Source organism: Neomonachus schauinslandi, chromosome 8 (assembly GCF_002201575.2).
Source record: "Neomonachus schauinslandi chromosome 8, ASM220157v2, whole genome shotgun sequence".
Classification (NCBI taxonomy): domain Eukaryota; kingdom Metazoa; phylum Chordata; class Mammalia; order Carnivora; family Phocidae; genus Neomonachus; species Neomonachus schauinslandi.
Genome location: NC_058410.1, coordinates 21,466,988 through 21,485,042, shown reverse-complemented (window position 1 = coordinate 21,485,042; position 18,055 = coordinate 21,466,988). Strand labels below are relative to the sequence as shown.

At 39.2% G+C, this 18,055-nt stretch overlaps 1 protein-coding gene across 3 annotated transcripts in view; it reads left to right on the top strand.

Moving 5' to 3' along the window:
* The first annotated feature begins 422 nt into the window (after positions 1–422).
* Positions 423–18,055, top strand: part of UTRN (utrophin) — a 484,838-nt gene continuing 467,205 nt past the window's right edge. For all 3 annotated transcript variants that reach the window (XM_044917202.1, XM_044917200.1, XM_044917201.1), the window contains exon 1: positions 423–522. In XM_044917202.1, coding sequence (XP_044773137.1) covers positions 444–522 — 79 coding nt within the window. In that variant the 5' untranslated portion in view covers positions 423–443. The remainder of the gene's footprint in view (positions 523–18,055) is intronic.

Genomic DNA, 18,055 nt, shown 5'->3' with positions numbered 1-18,055 from the left:
CTTCTTCAAGAAAACCTTCTCTAATTGCCCAGGGCAGGTCAGATTCCTATGCTGTATGCTCATATTACTCTGTGCCTCTTTATTTGTACATTTGTAACATATCAGCATTACAATGAAATAATTCATTATATAATTAACAGCTTAATGTCTATAAACTTTGTAATGGCAGAGTCTGGGTCTCTTTTTCAGTCATATCTCCATTGCACAGATCAGTGCCTTATACATAGAAAGTGCTGAATACGTATTTGCTGAATGAATGGCTAGTATATATAACTATATGATTATATATATATTAAATAAAAATGTATGTATACATTTTTTTCCAAGCCAATACATTCCTTTTCTCTTTAGATATTGATGTTGAGCTGGACCATTATAGAAAACTGGAAGTCTTAAGAAGAGGATTTAATACAGTCTTTGGATTAAATTGAAACTCAGCAAAGATGGCCAAGTATGGAGAACACGAGGCCAGGCCTGATGATGGGCAGAATGAGTTCAGTGACATCATTAAGTCCAGATCTGGTAGGTAACGGAAGCTTAAGAAAATGATGCATTATTATGTATAAACTACTTAGAAGACATAGGTTTTTTGGCTTGTTTTTGCACTGTTCTTGTGAGACAAACTTCTTTTGAGAAGCACAGTTCTGACAAATGACTATTATATTGTAAAAGGTAATGTACTGTCTCTGAGTATCCGGTCTTAATTGCCAATCCATTTTGGTCTTATCATATGTTGATGGGCACTGCTTGGTCAAACTCCTACCTGTGGTTGAATGGTTTTCCTTGATGAGACTACCCCTTTCCAAACAGACACACAGCTGAGCAGTTTTTTCTTGTTGGTCTATTTTATGAAGTTGAAGGGATCACGTGCTTAAAATATGAAGTAGCAGTTTCTGGCCAGGTGGGTCTTCTTGAGTTTTGCTTCCATTACTGTATATCCTCACCCCTGTCCTTTATGGGGGCCAGGGTTGGGTCAACAGGTGCCCTACTTTGCTTCCCTTTTTGGAACTTTTTATGAGTGTTCTGAAGGTACAGTTTTCACGTGGGTCCCCCTAAGACAGATTGATGGTTTTCATATGAACATTTAGATTTGGGGACCTAAGGATACCACTCCCTCCCTCAATCTTTTATATAACTGAGTGCTTTTTGACTCTGGCTGTACAAATGAGTCAACTGGGGAGTTTTTAAAACATGCAGATGCCCTGACTCCACTCCAGACCTGTTGAATAATTTCTGTATTTTTTAAAACTTCAAATATGATTTTGAGACAGGCTCTAAGGGGAGATATATTTTTTTTATTAACATATAATGAATTACTTGTTTCAGGGGTACAGGTCTGTGATTCAACAGCCTTACACAATTCACAGCACTCACCGTAGCACATACCCTCCCCAATGCCCATCACCCAGCCACCCCATCCCTCCCACCCCCCTCCCCTCCAGCAACCCTCAGTTTGTTCCCTGAGATTAAGAGTCTCTTATGGTTTGTCTCCCTCTCTGGTTTCATCTTGTTTCATTTTTCCCTCTAAGGGGAGATATTTTTGAGCAGGCAAGGCCTTTCTGAGCTTTGGAAATGACACAGAACTCCACCCTGGGTGTGAACACTGTACTTAAATAACTCTGAGAGTTACTTTGAGGTATAAAATTACATCCAGTGTCACTTTAAAAATGAAAAAGGAACCTAAACCCTGTTTTTGCTGTGTAAACCAGCTATTTCTTAATTATTTGAGATTGCAAAAATATGTACTGAAAATAAGCTGTAAATTAATAGAGATACACATTTAAGGTACACCTTTCCCTCCATGATACTGATATCAGTTGATTGGTAAAGATTTTGGTTATTAAAGTCTTGGCTCTAAATATGTAGCTGCTACTGTGTAACTTTAGGGCTCTTTCGGGGGTACAGCTTAATATCCTGTGTTAAAGTTCACTCTCAGGATGTTTTATTCCTCTAAATTTCTTTTTGTTTAAGTGTTTTAGTAGTATAAAGGGCGATGTAGCTATAAGGGATCATTAATATCTTCTTTAGAGCACAGAATATATATCCAGAAATATGTAAATGTAACAGAGGAAAATAAAAGACACAACATATCCATGCTTGTCATGTTCTATAAATTGTGAGGTGCTATATTCTTAGATAGATTTCTGAGTCAATGTCCATTACAGTAAGACCTTTGGTATTTATAGCTATGTATTTTAGCCATGTCCATAAAGAAGTCATTATATAAGTTTAAAAATATTGGGTATATACGATGAGTACATATAACTTCAAAACTCTCCTTTAAATTAAATATTATCATTTAAAAAGACTGACAGTTCTCATACATTATTGGGGACAGTTGGGCAGAAATTGTCACATGTTTTTACCATATGCAAACCAACTGGCTCAATAACTCTATTTTTAGAGTTTTCCCCTAGGGAGTACACAGACATGTACAAGCAAGAAGTTGATCCCAGCATTTTGTAATAGAAAAAAATTGGAAATACCATAAAAACCCAGTATTGAGGATTGGTTAAGTCATAATTTCCCAAGGTATTTGTGAAGGAGCACAAGTTCTGATGTATAATTCAAAAAAGGATGTCGTGGGCCAATAACTTTAGGAAATAAGTGTTTAACCTACTCTGTTCCTTTCGTGTAGGACATCTAAACAGATCATAGAGAATCTCAGTGGAGCTAATTAAATTAGGGTATATCCATAAGGTAGAAGGTTGAACATTCACAAAAATGTTATGGATGTGTATAGAAGTACATTCTTGTTATTGTTAAGTAAAATATATGTGCAATATTAAGTCCTACATGTGGGAAATATTTTTTTCAAGAAGATTTAGCAGAGCATACACTAAAATATTAATAGTGCTCATCTTGGGCATTGTGGCATTATTATTTTTCTCTTTTTTGCTCATATGTGTTTTCTAAAGTTCTTTAATGAGCCTGTATTACTTAGTTCTTATAATTTTAAAGACTCTTAAATTGCTTAGAGTGTTCTCAAATGCCAAAGCTATGACTGTTACTTTGGAGGCACCTACTTCAAAACACATTGAAAAGCTAGCTGTTGCATAGCTGAGATATGAATCCCATTCTTTTGGCTGGATTATGTTGCAAAAGCCAGTAGATAAGTTTGGATTTGAATGGGCCTATTAGTCCCAATCTCGCTTTCTGGAAGGCACTTCCTTGATTATTTTATGGTGAATACTAGTAGACAGTGGTCAGGTCTTAGAGTACTCTAAAATTTACATATTGAATAGGGAGTTTTAGTTCATATCATGTCAAAGGCATCATCTACATATAAAGATCCTCCTTGGATGTGTTCTATGCTGAATTTGTTGCCTTTTCAGTTTTTTTTAAAGGAATATTTTCCTATAAGAAAATTTTAATTCTAATCTGTTCCTCAATGTTTCTTCCTTTTGGAGGACTGGATGCGGGGAGAGGGGTAGAGATTGGGTGGGAAAAAAACTAATGTTGAGAGTATATGGATAAACTTAATCTCTTGGTTTATGAAGATTCTTTTCTTTCCTCTCCAAACTTGAGTTTGGACAGTCTAAAAGCCCGGCATAATAGAAATATTTGTGCATTTAAGTTATTAGGCTTGTTTGTATTGCCCTTATCCAGTATTGATTTGTTTTATGCTCTGTGTGAAGTTTAAAATTTTTTTCAAGTCATTTACACCATCTGAACAGATGCATGAAATCATCAGGGGTAGGTGATGAAGTAGTGTCGTGGATGTAAAAGCTGTACATTTCTTTATGGTTGTAGTACACTTGTCTTGGATTTGAGTGAATTTTAGAAAAGAACTTGAAAGGATATGACCTTTAATGGTTCAGGGTTGGGTAAAAGTAGACCTTTCTGTCCCTGACTGAAAGACACATAAGTCAAGTTTATCGTCAATGACTGCATCTTTGACAGCCTGAATTAGTGAGCTTCAGAAGGCTTAACAAGTTAGTAGTGATTTTGAGAGAATAGGCCAAGAATTAGAGGTGTTTTTTTTGTTTTGTTTTGTTTTTTGTTTTTGTGTGTGAAATATATTGCTAATGGGGTCTGTGATGTTTAAGCTTCTGCTTGGGCTTTTTAAGCATGAAATAATAAAATGGTTTGAGATGTGTATAAAGTCAAAGAATATCTTTGTTGCTATTTCATTCCTACAATAGCTAACACACTTTAAAGCCAGTAATGGAGAATACATCAGCCTTTTCTGTTCTTAGTGCTGTTATGGTAATTTTTTTTAGCACAGAGCCTTCCTAACTAGGGTTAACCTCAGGGCTAAAGGCAGGGTGTCAACTAGCTACATGTGAGGATTTTGGCCATTTGGGGATTCGAATCAATAGACTCTGAGATGGGAAAGGGCCATTTGTTGAATGAATGAGGTGAGCCACACACTGTTGTATGATTCAGTATCCACTTTAAAAGGTCTTGGGTGTTAAGCCCGAGTGTAACAATTTTATCATTTCTTCCTTCGCCTTTTCTCTTCTTGCCTAATCCTGGTGTCTAATGGTTGATGGAACCTCAGAGGCCATATAACCTGACCATCCCTGTGGCATGTCTGTACCCAGTCCCTGCTTGGACACGTCCAGTGGTGGGATCACACTGGTGATGGTGATGATGATGATAATTCTGGCAGTTTACATTTGTTGTACATAGACCGTGTGCAGATACGGTGTTATGAGTTTAATCCTAACAACCACGATTTTACAGATGACGAACATGAGTCACATAGAAGTAATTTGCCACACTGGCCTGCCTTCTGTTTCACCAAAGGCCCAAGGCCTTTGCACATCCCTCTTTCCTTGTCTTTGCCTGTTAGGCTCCTTCTTGTCATTGAGATCTAGGCTTAAATGTCATCACTGAGAGGTCTTCCCTGCTGACTTTAGGAAATAGATCTCCTGGTCATTCCTGACTGTATCACTCTATTTAAGTTCCCTAACGTTCTTATTGCTATCTGGCATTTTTCTTGGTGTGTGTGTGTGTGTGTGTGTGTGTGTGTGTGTTTGTTAATTTCCTTCCAACTAGAATTTAATTCCACAAGAGCAGGAACCCCAGTACATCCCTGGCATCATGCCCAGGGCCTAGCTCCTAGTAGGTGAGCAATGAATGCTTATTCAGTAAGAAAGGCTACAGAGCTATAAAGTGCCAGAGATGGGATTAGAACTCAGGTGCTCTGATTCCAGAAACTCTGCATTTGACTTCCACATATTGCCGAGTCTCCCAGTTTATAAGGTAGTTTATTCCATTGCCGCTGGATGATTCTTCGTTTGTGCCTGAATCTATTGCTTATATATTTTGCGTAGTATTAATTTGGCTTATACATCCCTCTGCCTCTTCCCTTATATCCACCAGGGTTGGGACCCTGGGCTATGAGGTAGAGCTTCTCTGGGCTTCCTGGCGTCCTAGCCCTGCCAAGGGAGGGCCAGCTGTGGGGGATACAGCCTTCTGCTCCCAGACTTTTCCTGGCCTTCCTTGGCTCTGGTCTCTGTCACTTTCTCTAAGAGTTAGCAAAGGGGGAAGGAAATACCAGAGGACAGGCAGTCTTCTGGATAGAAGGCAGAGAAACTGATAATTTGTTTCTGATGTGAATTCCCTTTTCTTTTTTCCTCCAACTGCTGCTCAAGGCTTTTCACTGGCTGGTGAAAAAACGTAGTAGATTTCAAATGCACTGTGATTTGGCACAGTTTAAGCCCTGGTCTGATGCCCAGATGGATATCTCTGGGATTGAAAGAGTGGGTAGCGGTCAGAGGCGGGGGAGGGAAGAAAAGAGAGGCCAGTGAAATAAAAATAAAATGAATTATTTCATATAGAATATTATACCTGGTTACATTTATAGCAGGTCTCCTGAAAATATTCTGTGTTTGCAATTAAAGTGAACTTGCTTAACAAGATTCAGTTTTATAAAAATTATGAGGAAGATCACCTTATTTGTTTATCTTTCAGGGGCCTTTCTTTACGAAGGACACTGGTTACATTGCATTGAGGGAGTCCTTGATCTACTTTCCCTTTCATTTAAAGAAATACCTGTGAGGGGATTTTTCTAAACAGCCTAAAGGACTGTGAAAAATTGTCCCCCCTGCCCGCCAAAACTTTACTTGGCTGGAATACCTCTGCTTTGGAGGGAGCTCTTTGAGCAGGTTTGTTTTTTTCCATGAGCCCTGGGGATTTGTGGGGAGGGATGGTAACCCTGGATGGAAATTCAACTCTGACAGAGGAGAGCAGCTATTCTTGTAATGCGTGTAAAAATATTCTCCATGTTGTCGCCTCATTATGCTGAAGTAGTGCAATCGTAGAAAAGTTTTCTGTATTAATGCGATTCTCATGACCTGTTACTATGCTTGTGGAAGTTTTGTAGGTGATCCATTCCCAATCGGGAGACATGAATTGCTGAGAATGTTCTAAGCAATGGAAGTACATTAATTATATGGACAGAATGGAAAACTCAATTTTATTGAACCTTACTTGAGGCCAGAAGTTTGAACTAGATGCTGATACGATGATTTTCTGGGAACAAGGGAACATGTGAGATCATTGCAGCAGTTGTAAATATTAGTTAAAATTTAATTGTGAAAGGATACTCAGGTGGTTTCAGATGTATTGGCCAGATTGTCCCTTAAGCTGTGTGTGGAGGCAGAGGTATTTACTATATTACTATTTTTATTTTTTTGTATGCCTCAATTGTTTAATAATAAATATACTCAAGTCAGTATTTGAAATGTGAGTCATTGTGAGTTTTTAATATATATTTACTCTTGAAATGATGGCTTGTGGACTGAGAAATCTAAGCCAGATCTAGCTCTTTCACTTTTGCTTCCTCTGTCCTTGGATTTGCACATGTCAACAATAGGAGGCCTTTGCACTGGGGCCTTTGAACAACCACCCACCTAAGGTTTATTTTAATTATTTATTTTTAAAGATTATTTATTTGACAGAGAGAGACACAGCGAGAGAGGGAACACAAGCAGGGGGAGTGGGAGAGGGAGAGGTAGAAGCAGGCCCCCCCGTCGAGCAGGGAGCCCGATGTGGGGCTCAATCCCAGGACCCTGGGATCCTGACCTGAGCCGAAGGCAGACGCTTAACGACTGAGCCACCCAGGCGCCTGCACCTAAGGTTTATTTAAATCCTGTGGGTCTTCTCTATCAGAAGCTTATACTCCTGGCCTGGTTAATAAGGAGAATTTTTTTTTTGAGTGCTCATGTGGCAGCTAAGATTAAGGTTTGGGGTGGACCAGTTTCACATTGGTTTTGAGAACTCAGTTTCTTAAAAAAAAAAAAAAAAAATTCTATCACAGCTATTGAGCTCAAAGTGTAAAGTCGTAGAATAATATTTCGTAGGTGAATATTTTCAAATGAATTTTTCTTTTGATGGGGAGGCTGGCTGGTTATTATTATGATTTCTGTCCAGTTCAATAATTTTAGCATTTGTAACAAAATTTTTTTTTTCAAGGAGCAGAAAAAGCACATAATAATACTCTTACATAGCAGAGAAGCCCAATTAAAAATTGACTTTGTATCTCTAAAGTGGTACAACTTTGAAATAAATACATCTGCTGTAGTTTAAAAAGTATTATCTGGTTAGACATTCTTTTTTAATTCCACCGTTTTAATATTTGAGAATTTCTTTCATCATATAACATATAGTGGGGGATGGGGATAGCATTTTGAGTTGATACTCACGGATTGGTTCTCTTACTCTTTATAAGCTATGTGTGAGTCATGTTAACATTAATTCAGTAATTACCTAGATGTATATGTATGCTTTTATTTTGAAAGTTGGGTTTTGGGCTCATCGCATGTGGTACTGTTAACTCAGGCTGCACATCAGAACCACCCTTCTGGATTGAGATTCAGTCGTGTGGGGTGGGGTCTGGGCATCTGGAGTTTTAACAAGCCCCATTGCTTTATGGAGAAAGAAGGCCAGTTTAAGACTGTTAGAACTAAAGTGAAAATGGTCTGTGCATTTCAGAGGAGCGAGGAGAGCTATAGTCAAACATTGAAGATTATTTCTACCTATAAACACTTCCCTTTAAACATTATAAAAAGGTAATGGATTCTTGGTATTGGACATTTTTTCTTTTGCTTTGTATTTTGAAGAGTTTGGGTTATGTTGAGCAAAGGAAAAAACCATGGGGGTCAGGAGAGTGGTGAAATTTGGTGCATTTCTTATCGTGGCCCCTTAAACCAGAAGATCATAGCAAAATATTCAGCAGCAAAGTATTTCTTCATTGAACTCGTTGGTCTTCAACTCAGTGTACTTAACCTCTTCCTGCTGTAAGTTTAATGTCATATCCTGAAGTCTGACATGAAGTCCTTGCTCAATTCATTGTAAAAACTTATTGTGTATATTTTCTAAGAAACTGTTTCTAAGACAGATATGTTTTTGACTCATGGTGGGGAAAAAATTCTCATGTTAATCCTGTATGCTAGTTTTCCTTTTTTCTTTTTAGTTAAGTTATAATTTATTCATATAGTGGAATAATTTGAGGTAAAAAATCACAAGTTTTTTTCTGTATCAATATGGGGTGATTTCTAAGATGGAATACAAAGTATGAAACAACTTTTTGCTAGTTTTCTTATATTCTTTAAGGTTAGAGACAATATTACATATGTATTTCCCTCCCTGTTTTTGTAATTTTAAATAGGTGACATCTAGTACTTATATTTAATATAACTAAACTTCCTTTTGATGCAAAGTAATTTGCCTATCATTCTTTTAAAATACACTCATTTTAAAAGGATAATTGTTTATTATGTCAAAGATGAATTAGGAGTTAAGTGACTTTTGGACCACTCTAGCAAGTTCCTTGAGGATCTGTAAATACACCCCAGAGGTCTTGAGATGTCCTTGCATTTATTTAACTAAACCAAGCCAAACACCAGACTCCCACTCTTAGAGTCCTTGAGTTCTTTGCAGTAGTGTCTTTGAGCTCTAATCTTTAGCCTCTTTGAAGATATAGGAAGGCATTTTCATTTCTTCATTGATTAAACAAGCTTTGGGGTGGATCAAAATATGTAATTGCTCTTTTTTTTTTTTAAGATTTTATTTATTTATTTGACAGAGAGAGAGAGAAAGCACAAGCAGGGGGAGCGGCAGGCAGAGGGAGAGGGAGAAGCAGGCTCCAAGTGGAGCAGGACTCTGGGACCATGACTTGAGCCGAAAGCAGACGCTTAACCGACTGAGCCACCCAGGCGCCCCTGTAACTGCTCTTACACATGTCATGGTGTAGAATTTGAAGCAGGTACGGGATTTACTTGTCCTGCTGCCCCCCAAGGCAAGCCTCATATGTAAGTTCACTTGCTGATCAAACCTGCCACCTACCAACCTGGAGTGGTCTGTTCTTTTTTTGGGCTCTCCGTGTCTTTTGTATATGGGGGCCAGTTTCAAATTTCACCTGGGAACTCTTGAGGTTGTAAACCAACATATGCCTTTATCAGATAATATGATTTACAATATATTGTCTTTAAAATTTTTTAAGTATTGCAAGTATTGACTCAGAGCTGGGAGAATGAATCTGAGTCTTACTTTGTGTTGAAGGCTCCTGGCCTTATTCAAAAGCCACCTTCGTGGCGGGGTGGGGGGGGCTCTTAAATAAGTATGTTCTAGTGACCCTATGTAGTTCCCTCATAGGTGTTTAGAAAATGTCATACTGCAAAATGTAAAGATAATTATTTTTTTGTGTTTTTTCATGTGGCATCAGTGGCCAGTTCTATAACATATCAGATCCTCACTCATATATTAGATCCCATTTTAATATACCATGTCAGCAGAAAAAAATCAGAGTGACTTGAATTCTTTTAACTTATATGTGCTTTTTCAAGAGACAACCTGTTATAGGTTAGAAGAGTGTTAATATTTGGGGAATGCACATATATGCTTGCTCTCTTTCTCAGACTGGCTTTATTGAACATTTGGTGTAGGACAGATCTTATTCTGGGGACCTGGCGTGGAGGCAGATTGCTCAGACAGGGGGACCCATTTGCTGCATGCATGTTTAAATGAAACATTTAGAGATGTCTGCCACCATCTTATCTTTCTAGCAGCTCTGCCTTTCTCCATGTCACCACAATACCCTCTGAAGGAGGCAAATGGCACCGTGTGAGGACCGCCCATGGTCCTTTTCTTGCCTTTGCGATGTGGCTTGCTTTGTTTTCTGTGCTTGGTTGTTTTTCCCCTCCCAGCACCCCCAGCTTTGAGACCTTCATTCTTCAAACAGCGTTGTGCCACAAAGCATTCTACTTTCGATCGCCAAGCCAGAATCAATCTCTCCCTCTTGTTCAGTCTTTATTTCGATTTTTGGCTCTTCTTGCTTATGTATGGTCCATGCTTCCCCAAGTTGATTTTCTGATGCCAACCTTTAGCTTAGTACATGCAGTAAGTGCTCAGTAAATGCTTACTGTATGCTTTAATGTTTTTTTTACACTTGATCATAGCCAAAAGGCCGAGAAGTGATTTTAATGTTTTTTTTTTTTTTAAATCAGACTTGTTTATATACATACCTTAGTCAATCAGCAAATGTCTGTTGTTCAGTCATTATTGCTAGATGATGGGCTCAGAGGTGAGCAAGACATGTCTGTTCTTAACATGCTCTCAGTAGCCTGAGGAGAGGAATAAATAGACACCTTGCACAAAAGAACAGTGTAATGCACACAAGGCATAGGAACATGGAAGGGATGAGGACAAGCTCTTGCGTTGGTGGGAATGAAGGTATGGCTGGTAATGGCACCTTAACAGGAGGGAATTTGAGGTGTGCCTTGAAGGATGCTTAGGAGGTACACATATGGACAGTGAGGGAAGGACATGCTAGATTGATGGAAAAGAGCAATGCATTTTAAGTCTGTGGTAGGTGAGTGTGGCTGGGGCATTGTGGAGGGTGGGAGAGGTTGAGGCCTAATTTTGAAAGCTCTTTTGAAGCAAGTTAAAGGGTTTGATCGTTTCGCTGTAGGGAGCCACTATAGGATTTTAAGTGGGTTAATGATGAGCTTAGTACTATTTTTCAGAAAGATAATTTGGTTGGCAGTGTGAAAGGTAAATTTAGAAGGGTCCAGAGTTGGAGGGGAGGCAGGGGAACAGGTAAGGGTTGTGAAAATAATTGAGGTTAGAAATTATGGGAGCTTGAACCAAAGTGGTAGAGGTAGAGATGGAGTAGGAGAAGGGATCTGGAAGATGGTCAGCAGTTAGTAAAAACATGTGTAAAGGTGCAATGGAAACCTCAGCTTCATGGGGTTTGTTTTATATTTTTCAATCAGCTGGATAGTTTTTTTTCAAATCATGTTTAATTCAGGTTCTCAGCACTTTTAATTATTAGCTTTTCCTCCAGAATGAATTTTCTTAATTTGCTTAATATCTACATTTTATTTAATTAATTTTTTTTTTTTAGAGAGGGAAAAGGGGAGGTGGGGCAGAAGGAGAGGGAGAGGGAGAATCTTAAGCAGGCGCCACACCCAGTGCAGAGCCTGATGTGGGGCTCAGTCTCATGACCCTGAGATCATGACCTGAGCTGAAATCCAGAGTCAGATGCTTAACCCACTGAGCCATCCAGGCGCCCCTCCTACATTTTAAAGGTAGCTTTACTCATCAAGTTACATTGACTACTGCTGTTTTTCTGAAGTATTGTCTCTTGGTCAGTTTGTTTCAGTAACTTTGAATTGAATTGTTTCAGTAGTATTTGTACTTTTTTCTATAAGTATATTCTGAAAGAAATGTGCTTCAGAAAAAAAAGATTAAAATGAGAAGAAAGTTTATTCATGTTTATTTAGTATAATATAAAAGTTCTTTGAAGTGGTAGCAAAAGAAAGGTAATATTAATCTCATCTTAGAGTGCAGATAATAGTCTTGCACAGCTAAAAGAAAATCTGTGTGCGAAATGAACCTGCAAAACTATTTCAGAGGAACTTTGATTGAAGAATAGAATGTTTCATGTGACTCTGTGAAGATAATGTCATCCTGTATTACTAATTTCAGCTCCAACAGATAGGCTAGAGTAAATGCAAATTAAAAATAAATTAAGAACAGATGTTGAGAAGTACCTTTCATTTAGGGAATAATTAAATAGTGAAAAGGTCATTGAAGTTCAGTCAATAAAGCTGGAATGCTCAGAACTCATAATTATTCAAGTAACAGATGCTTTTCTTAATATGATGCTTTGCTGTGGAGGTTCGGGTACTAGGAGAAAGAAAAGGCTGTTATTGTCGTATTGTTTTTCTTTTGAGTTCCATTTTCGAAATTCTTATATTCGGTAGGCTGATTTTAAATTCTGGTGTAAGCCGGTATCTCAGAATGGTGGTTCTCTTGACCTTTAAGACAAAATAAAAGGTCTCATTTGAAAAGTATGCATTGTTGGGTTGGGCATTGGTGGTGTGTAAGGTTTTGATTTGGCCAGTTTAACTGTCCCTCTTGGTTGTGAATCTAGCGTTCTTTAAGATTCAGCTTTGTTTTATGTTCTGGAGATGGTTAGGGAAGGACCTGTCTGACTCTTTCTGTATCTGTATTTATCCATCTACTTTATGTAGTCTATCTGTAAAAGACATTTTGTTTTATTTTAATTATTATTATTATTTCTTTATGTTAAAGATTTTATTTTTAAGTAATCTCTGCACCCAGCCTGGGGCTCAAACTCGACAACCCTGAGATCAAGAATCGTATTGCTCTACCAACTGAGCCAGCCAAGCACCCGTGTAAAAGACATTTTGAATGGCATTTTGTTACCTTGCTTGTACTGTGTGCCAAGCACTTGGATTGGCACAGTGTGAGCAAGACATAGTTGCAGCTGTCAATTGCTTTTCACCCAAAGAGGGCGGATCTCATCAGATTTGCTGGTCAGGAGAAGAGATGCCTTGGGTTGGCATGGTGGGTGGGGCCAGGCTGGGAGCCTGGAGAGTTGCTGTGTGACCATCACAGTTGAATGAATGGTAAGCAGTCTTGTTGGCCTGAACTAAGGAGTGGTGGTTGGGATAGAGGAGAGGGAAGAGATGGAAAGCTGTAGGCGGGAGACTGACTTAATGGGGCATAGTGGTGTAGGAGCAGTCTGCCTTCTGGCTTCAACACTTGGCAGGTAAAGCTTATCTGTTAAGGTTTTGGTGTGAGGGAGGTGGGTAAGGGAATATATTTCAATATATATTTAATATATAGGATATGGATGGAGATATATATATATGTATGGGTGTGGGCTGGGATCACATCCTTGAAAATTGGCAGCTGGATTCTTGACTATTTTCCTCCATAGTCCATCGAGCTCTTTTAAATATATTCTTAAACTTTCTCAAAATTTCATCAAGAACTGGTTTATTTCTCTTCGTATTTTCTGAGATTTTTGACTGACCCTAGAATGAGCCTCTGGAGAAAGAATTTAAGAGATGGTAGATTATGGCAGTGAAAGATGAGAAATTAAGTAGTTTTTGATTTTTATTATTTTTAGCAGATATCGGTACTTGACGCCTTGGGAGCTGACTATATATTTATATCTCCCAGTGTCATAGGAAGCCTACTTGCAGATGTTATTCTAGCTAATGTCTTGGGGAGGAGGAGGGAGGGGTTAGGAAATGCTTGCAATGTGGGCAAATTTTTTTACAAATGTGCCTCTGTACATTTTCTGGGTAAAAGTGTCCATGGTTTTCATTATACTATTAAAGGAGGCCTATGACCTACCAAAAAGTTGAGTCTTATAGGGTTTTGTCTCTCATGGGGTTTCAGTCTTTTCTGATGGAAATGAAATGGGCAGTCGATACTCTGGCATGAGTAGTCCCACAATAACTATTGACACAACTCAGATTCTGGATGTTATGTTATAGCCCCTGTTGTCCCAGAGCCATTCAAGCAAAGCTAGAATTAGGATGAGTAGACACAAAGTTTGAAGGGCAAAATTTCTGATAATGTTTGACCCAGTTTTGCATATAATGAATTTTTATTTGTTGATGAATCTTTCCCTTTTGTTGCTAAAAGTGGCAAATAATCAGACATACATTACTAATTAACAGTCTGGTTCAGATTTTTTTTTTAATTAACAGAACTTGTGCTTCATCAAGCTCAGATGGAGTATCACAATGCTTTATTTTTTCTAACATCAAAGGTAATTTCTTTTTCAAAAATGTTGTTATATTTGTCACTTGAAAACAGGCCAGTCTCTCCCATACTCATGGAGTAAGAGTAGTAGTTCTCACTGGAGGACTCTACTGCCTGATTGCTCCTCACTTTACATTCGGACCAGACCCCCTGTCCCCACCTTAAATCTTATATCATCAAATTGCATCACCAACTAAAGCTTGTTGCTGAGATGCCACCCTGTCCCCCCATCATTCCCTCTTATTACTTGGTGACTTTAACTCCTGGTTCACTGTCACTGTCTCTAAAAGTTATTCTTATACTTTGATTTCAATGTAAGCATAGATGATCCTTCCAAAACTCTGTCTCTCAATTTTTGAACTTTTCTTTCTAGTGATCCTGTCTTCCACTGCGGTGGTAATATCTTGGCAAAACTTTGTCATCATTTATGCCTGTGGCCCCTCCATAATCTGAATTTTAAGTGTCACACTTGCTGCCCATCACATCTTATACTTCTGGCTCACGCCCTCTTATATCACAGCTCTAGCAGTCTCTGATCCAGTGGGGTCTGTAATCCATTGCACCTACCACCATTATGGTGTTGCCCATCCCTTCAAATACCCTCTTTGCTCTTTACTGAGCTTCCATGGTCAATCACAAGCACTCCTTTGCTTTCCTTGTCTTTCTTGCTTCATCACAGCTGTGTCAGACTCCACCCTTGGTTAAATCTGACTCTTCACCTACTCTCTACCAGCCCCCATGCAGAGGAATGAGGCTGGAGAAAAACACAACCCTAATGTCTTCAGTGAAATTCATGATCATACGTGAGACCTTAAGGCTGCTTGGCAATCACTCTTCCACTGTTCTACATGATTATTTCACATGTCTTCTCTTTCCTGAAACATCCACCCCTTCCTCCCCATCCTGATGCTTAGCTGATGACTTTGCCTATTCTATATGTCCTAAGAAAATTGAAGTAAACTGAAGAGGAATCCCCAATCTGCCTCCAACCAGCAACTTCCCAAGGCCACCCCAACCATACCTCCTCTTGCTTGCTCTAAGACATCTCTCTCTCCTCTGCATCCCTACTATTTCCCTCTCTAGTAGATCCTTTCCATTAGCATTCAAGGTATTATTTATCCTTTCCTAAAAAAACTGTACTCTTGATCCCACCTCTCTCTCCAGCTATCACATTTCTCTCTTGTCCTTTATGAAAGAGTTCCTCAAGAATTTTGTATGCCCACGGTTGCAATTCCTCTCCATTCATTCTCTCTTAAAACCACTTTAAACAGGCATAGCCCCTACCATTCAACTAAAAGTACCCTGAAAGTAGCTACAGACTTCCCTATCACTAAATCTAGGGGTCAGTTCTCAGTTTCTATTTTATTCATCTCTCGGTAGCATCGACACAGTTGATCATTCCGTCCTCCATGAAGCACTTTCTTCACTTGGCTTCTAGGATACCTCACACTCTCATGGTTTCCCTCTCATTCTCCTTTTGCTGATTCTTCTTCCTAATATTGGAGGGCATAGTCCTTGGACCTCCTCTTTGTCCCGCTCACTCCCTTTGTCATCTTCCATCTCCTGGTTTGAAATACCATCTGACACTGGACTCATATTTCTAGCTCTGGCCCAGCACTGTCCCGCCAAACTGCATGCTTCTATTTCCTGTCATCCACTTGACAGCTCCACATGTTTGTTCAAATCTGAACTCCTGATCTCCCCCTGAGGCAAACCTGATCCCACGCCCTTGCCTATCCCTCTTAAAGGCAATCTGATTCTTCCACTTGTTCAGGGTGAACATTTTGGAGGCTTCCTTGTAGTCTTTATCTTAGAACCACATCCAATCTGTCAGCAAATCCTGTTTATGCAGAATCCAGTCACATTGTACCATCTTCACAGTTCCTGCTGTGGTGTAGGCCACCATCATTCTTGCCTGAATTTCTGCAGTGGCCTCCTTACTGGTCTCCCTGTTTCCCCCTTTGTCCCACTGAGGCTGGTCTCAGCCAGCAGCAGAGTGAGCCTTTTTAAAATGGAAATAGATCGCATCACCCGGAGTTCACAGTTCTGTAGTGACCTCCCCATTTTACTCACAATAAAAGCTGAAGACCTTACAGTGATCCACAGGGCCCTGAGTGATCCTGCCTGACCTCGCCTCCTCTTACCCTTTTGCTCATTGTCCACAGCCAGTGGTCTCCCAGTTCAGGGCCTTTGCCCTGGTGGCCCCTGGGGCCCTGGAGTGCTCGTCCCTTTGGTGACCGTATGGGTGATCCCCTCCTCTCCATGACCTACCTGATCTGAGTGAAAACTGCGAAGCTCCCCTCTTCAGCACTCTGCATCACTTTCCCTGGCTTTATTATGTTCCATAGCACTTATCACCCACTAGCACACCTGACAGTTTACTTGTTGGCCTGCTAATGTCTGTCTCTTTCCACTGGAATGTGAACTCCAGAGGGCAGGGTTGTCTGGGTTCAACCACTAGTATCTAGAAAAGTACCTGGCACATAGTTTATGCTCAATTAAATATATGTTGAGTGACTAACAGTGTTTTTTTTATCGCTTTTAACAAATGTGTAATCCCTGAGACAAATACCATTTTGATCTTTATTGTTTCTTTATTGTACTGATTGATTAGCTCCATGCTAGCCTGTGACTGGCTAAATGTTTCCTAAATGCTGATTGGCAGACCACTTGATGTTTTCTTCAGTAGTCACACGTGAAATGAGAAGGCTAAGGCCAATGTAAAGTAGATGTATGTCACTGCGGGGTTGTCAACTGCACTTTCTTTTCCAGGTTTGTTCATTATTCTGAGAATATGATAATTTACTTGGCATGAGAATGCCCATTTAATGAATCGATGATGACCAGTTTTCTATGAGATGAATCCTGGCAGTAGGAAGCTTTCTTTGGGTTAAGCATTCCAAAAGAGCCCAGGAATAGGGTTCTTGAAAATGAGGATGCTAATATTTCTCTTTGTTATATGATTTGCATCTTTCCTCCTTTTCTTCTCCCTCCACTCCCCCGTCCTTTCTCTCCCTCCCTCCCTTCCTTCTTTTTATTTCTTACTTTCTTTTGTCTCAGAAATCCTTCTGGAAACAAATTTTAGATGGAGGCTCATTTTAGGAATGTGACAATACATTGCTATTCTCTTTAATGCAGGGCAGACAAGTAGGGCATAACTTTTTATAAAGCAGGGTTTGGGGAATGGAAGTGGCAGGTAGCTCATCCCGGGCCCCTGAGGGTTCTTCATGGGTTTTGGAACATAATTTACAATCAGTGTTTTAAATGAGGGGCACTTGGTTGGCTCAGGGGTGGAGCGTGGGACTCTTGATCGTGGGCTTGTGAGTTTGAACCTCACATTGGTTATAGAGATTACTTAAAAATAAAATCACTGTTTTAGTTGATAAATTCTAGAAAACTTGCATGCTCTATTAAAAACAAGGATCTTACCCTAGTCTCAGAGGAATTAGGTTCTAGTTTTGGTTCTGCAAATAATTAGCTTTATGACCTTGAATAAATCACTCAGTTTGCACAATTAGTTGATTTGTTTGTAAAGTTAGGAGTGTGGACTATATGACCTCACACTGATCACTTTAGAAGCTCCAGAGAATGAAATTGCTAATGCTTAATTGTTGAGGTGGTGCTTGCGAAGGGTTGTGTTCCATTATCTTCTTCCTCATTGCTGTAATTTCAGTTTTGTGTGTACTGATCTTGTGACCTTCCCAAATATTGTATATACTTGGATTTTTACAGGCAATATTGTTTTGGGGATTATAGAAGGGATTATATGATAGCATTTGGGGTAAGCATGTTATCTCTAAATTGGGTTAGGTATCAAGTATAGCATGATGTTATTATTGTATATAAGATTTAAAAAACAGTGTAAGAAAATCCTATAGTATTTAAAAATTTTATTAGTGCTCTCTTGTAGCTTGTAATACAGCTCTGAACAGTGGTTCAGACTTGTATTAGATGATGTGGTTTTGAATCTGAGCATGGTACATTTTGGCTCTGTGAACTTGGGCAAATTGCTTAGCTG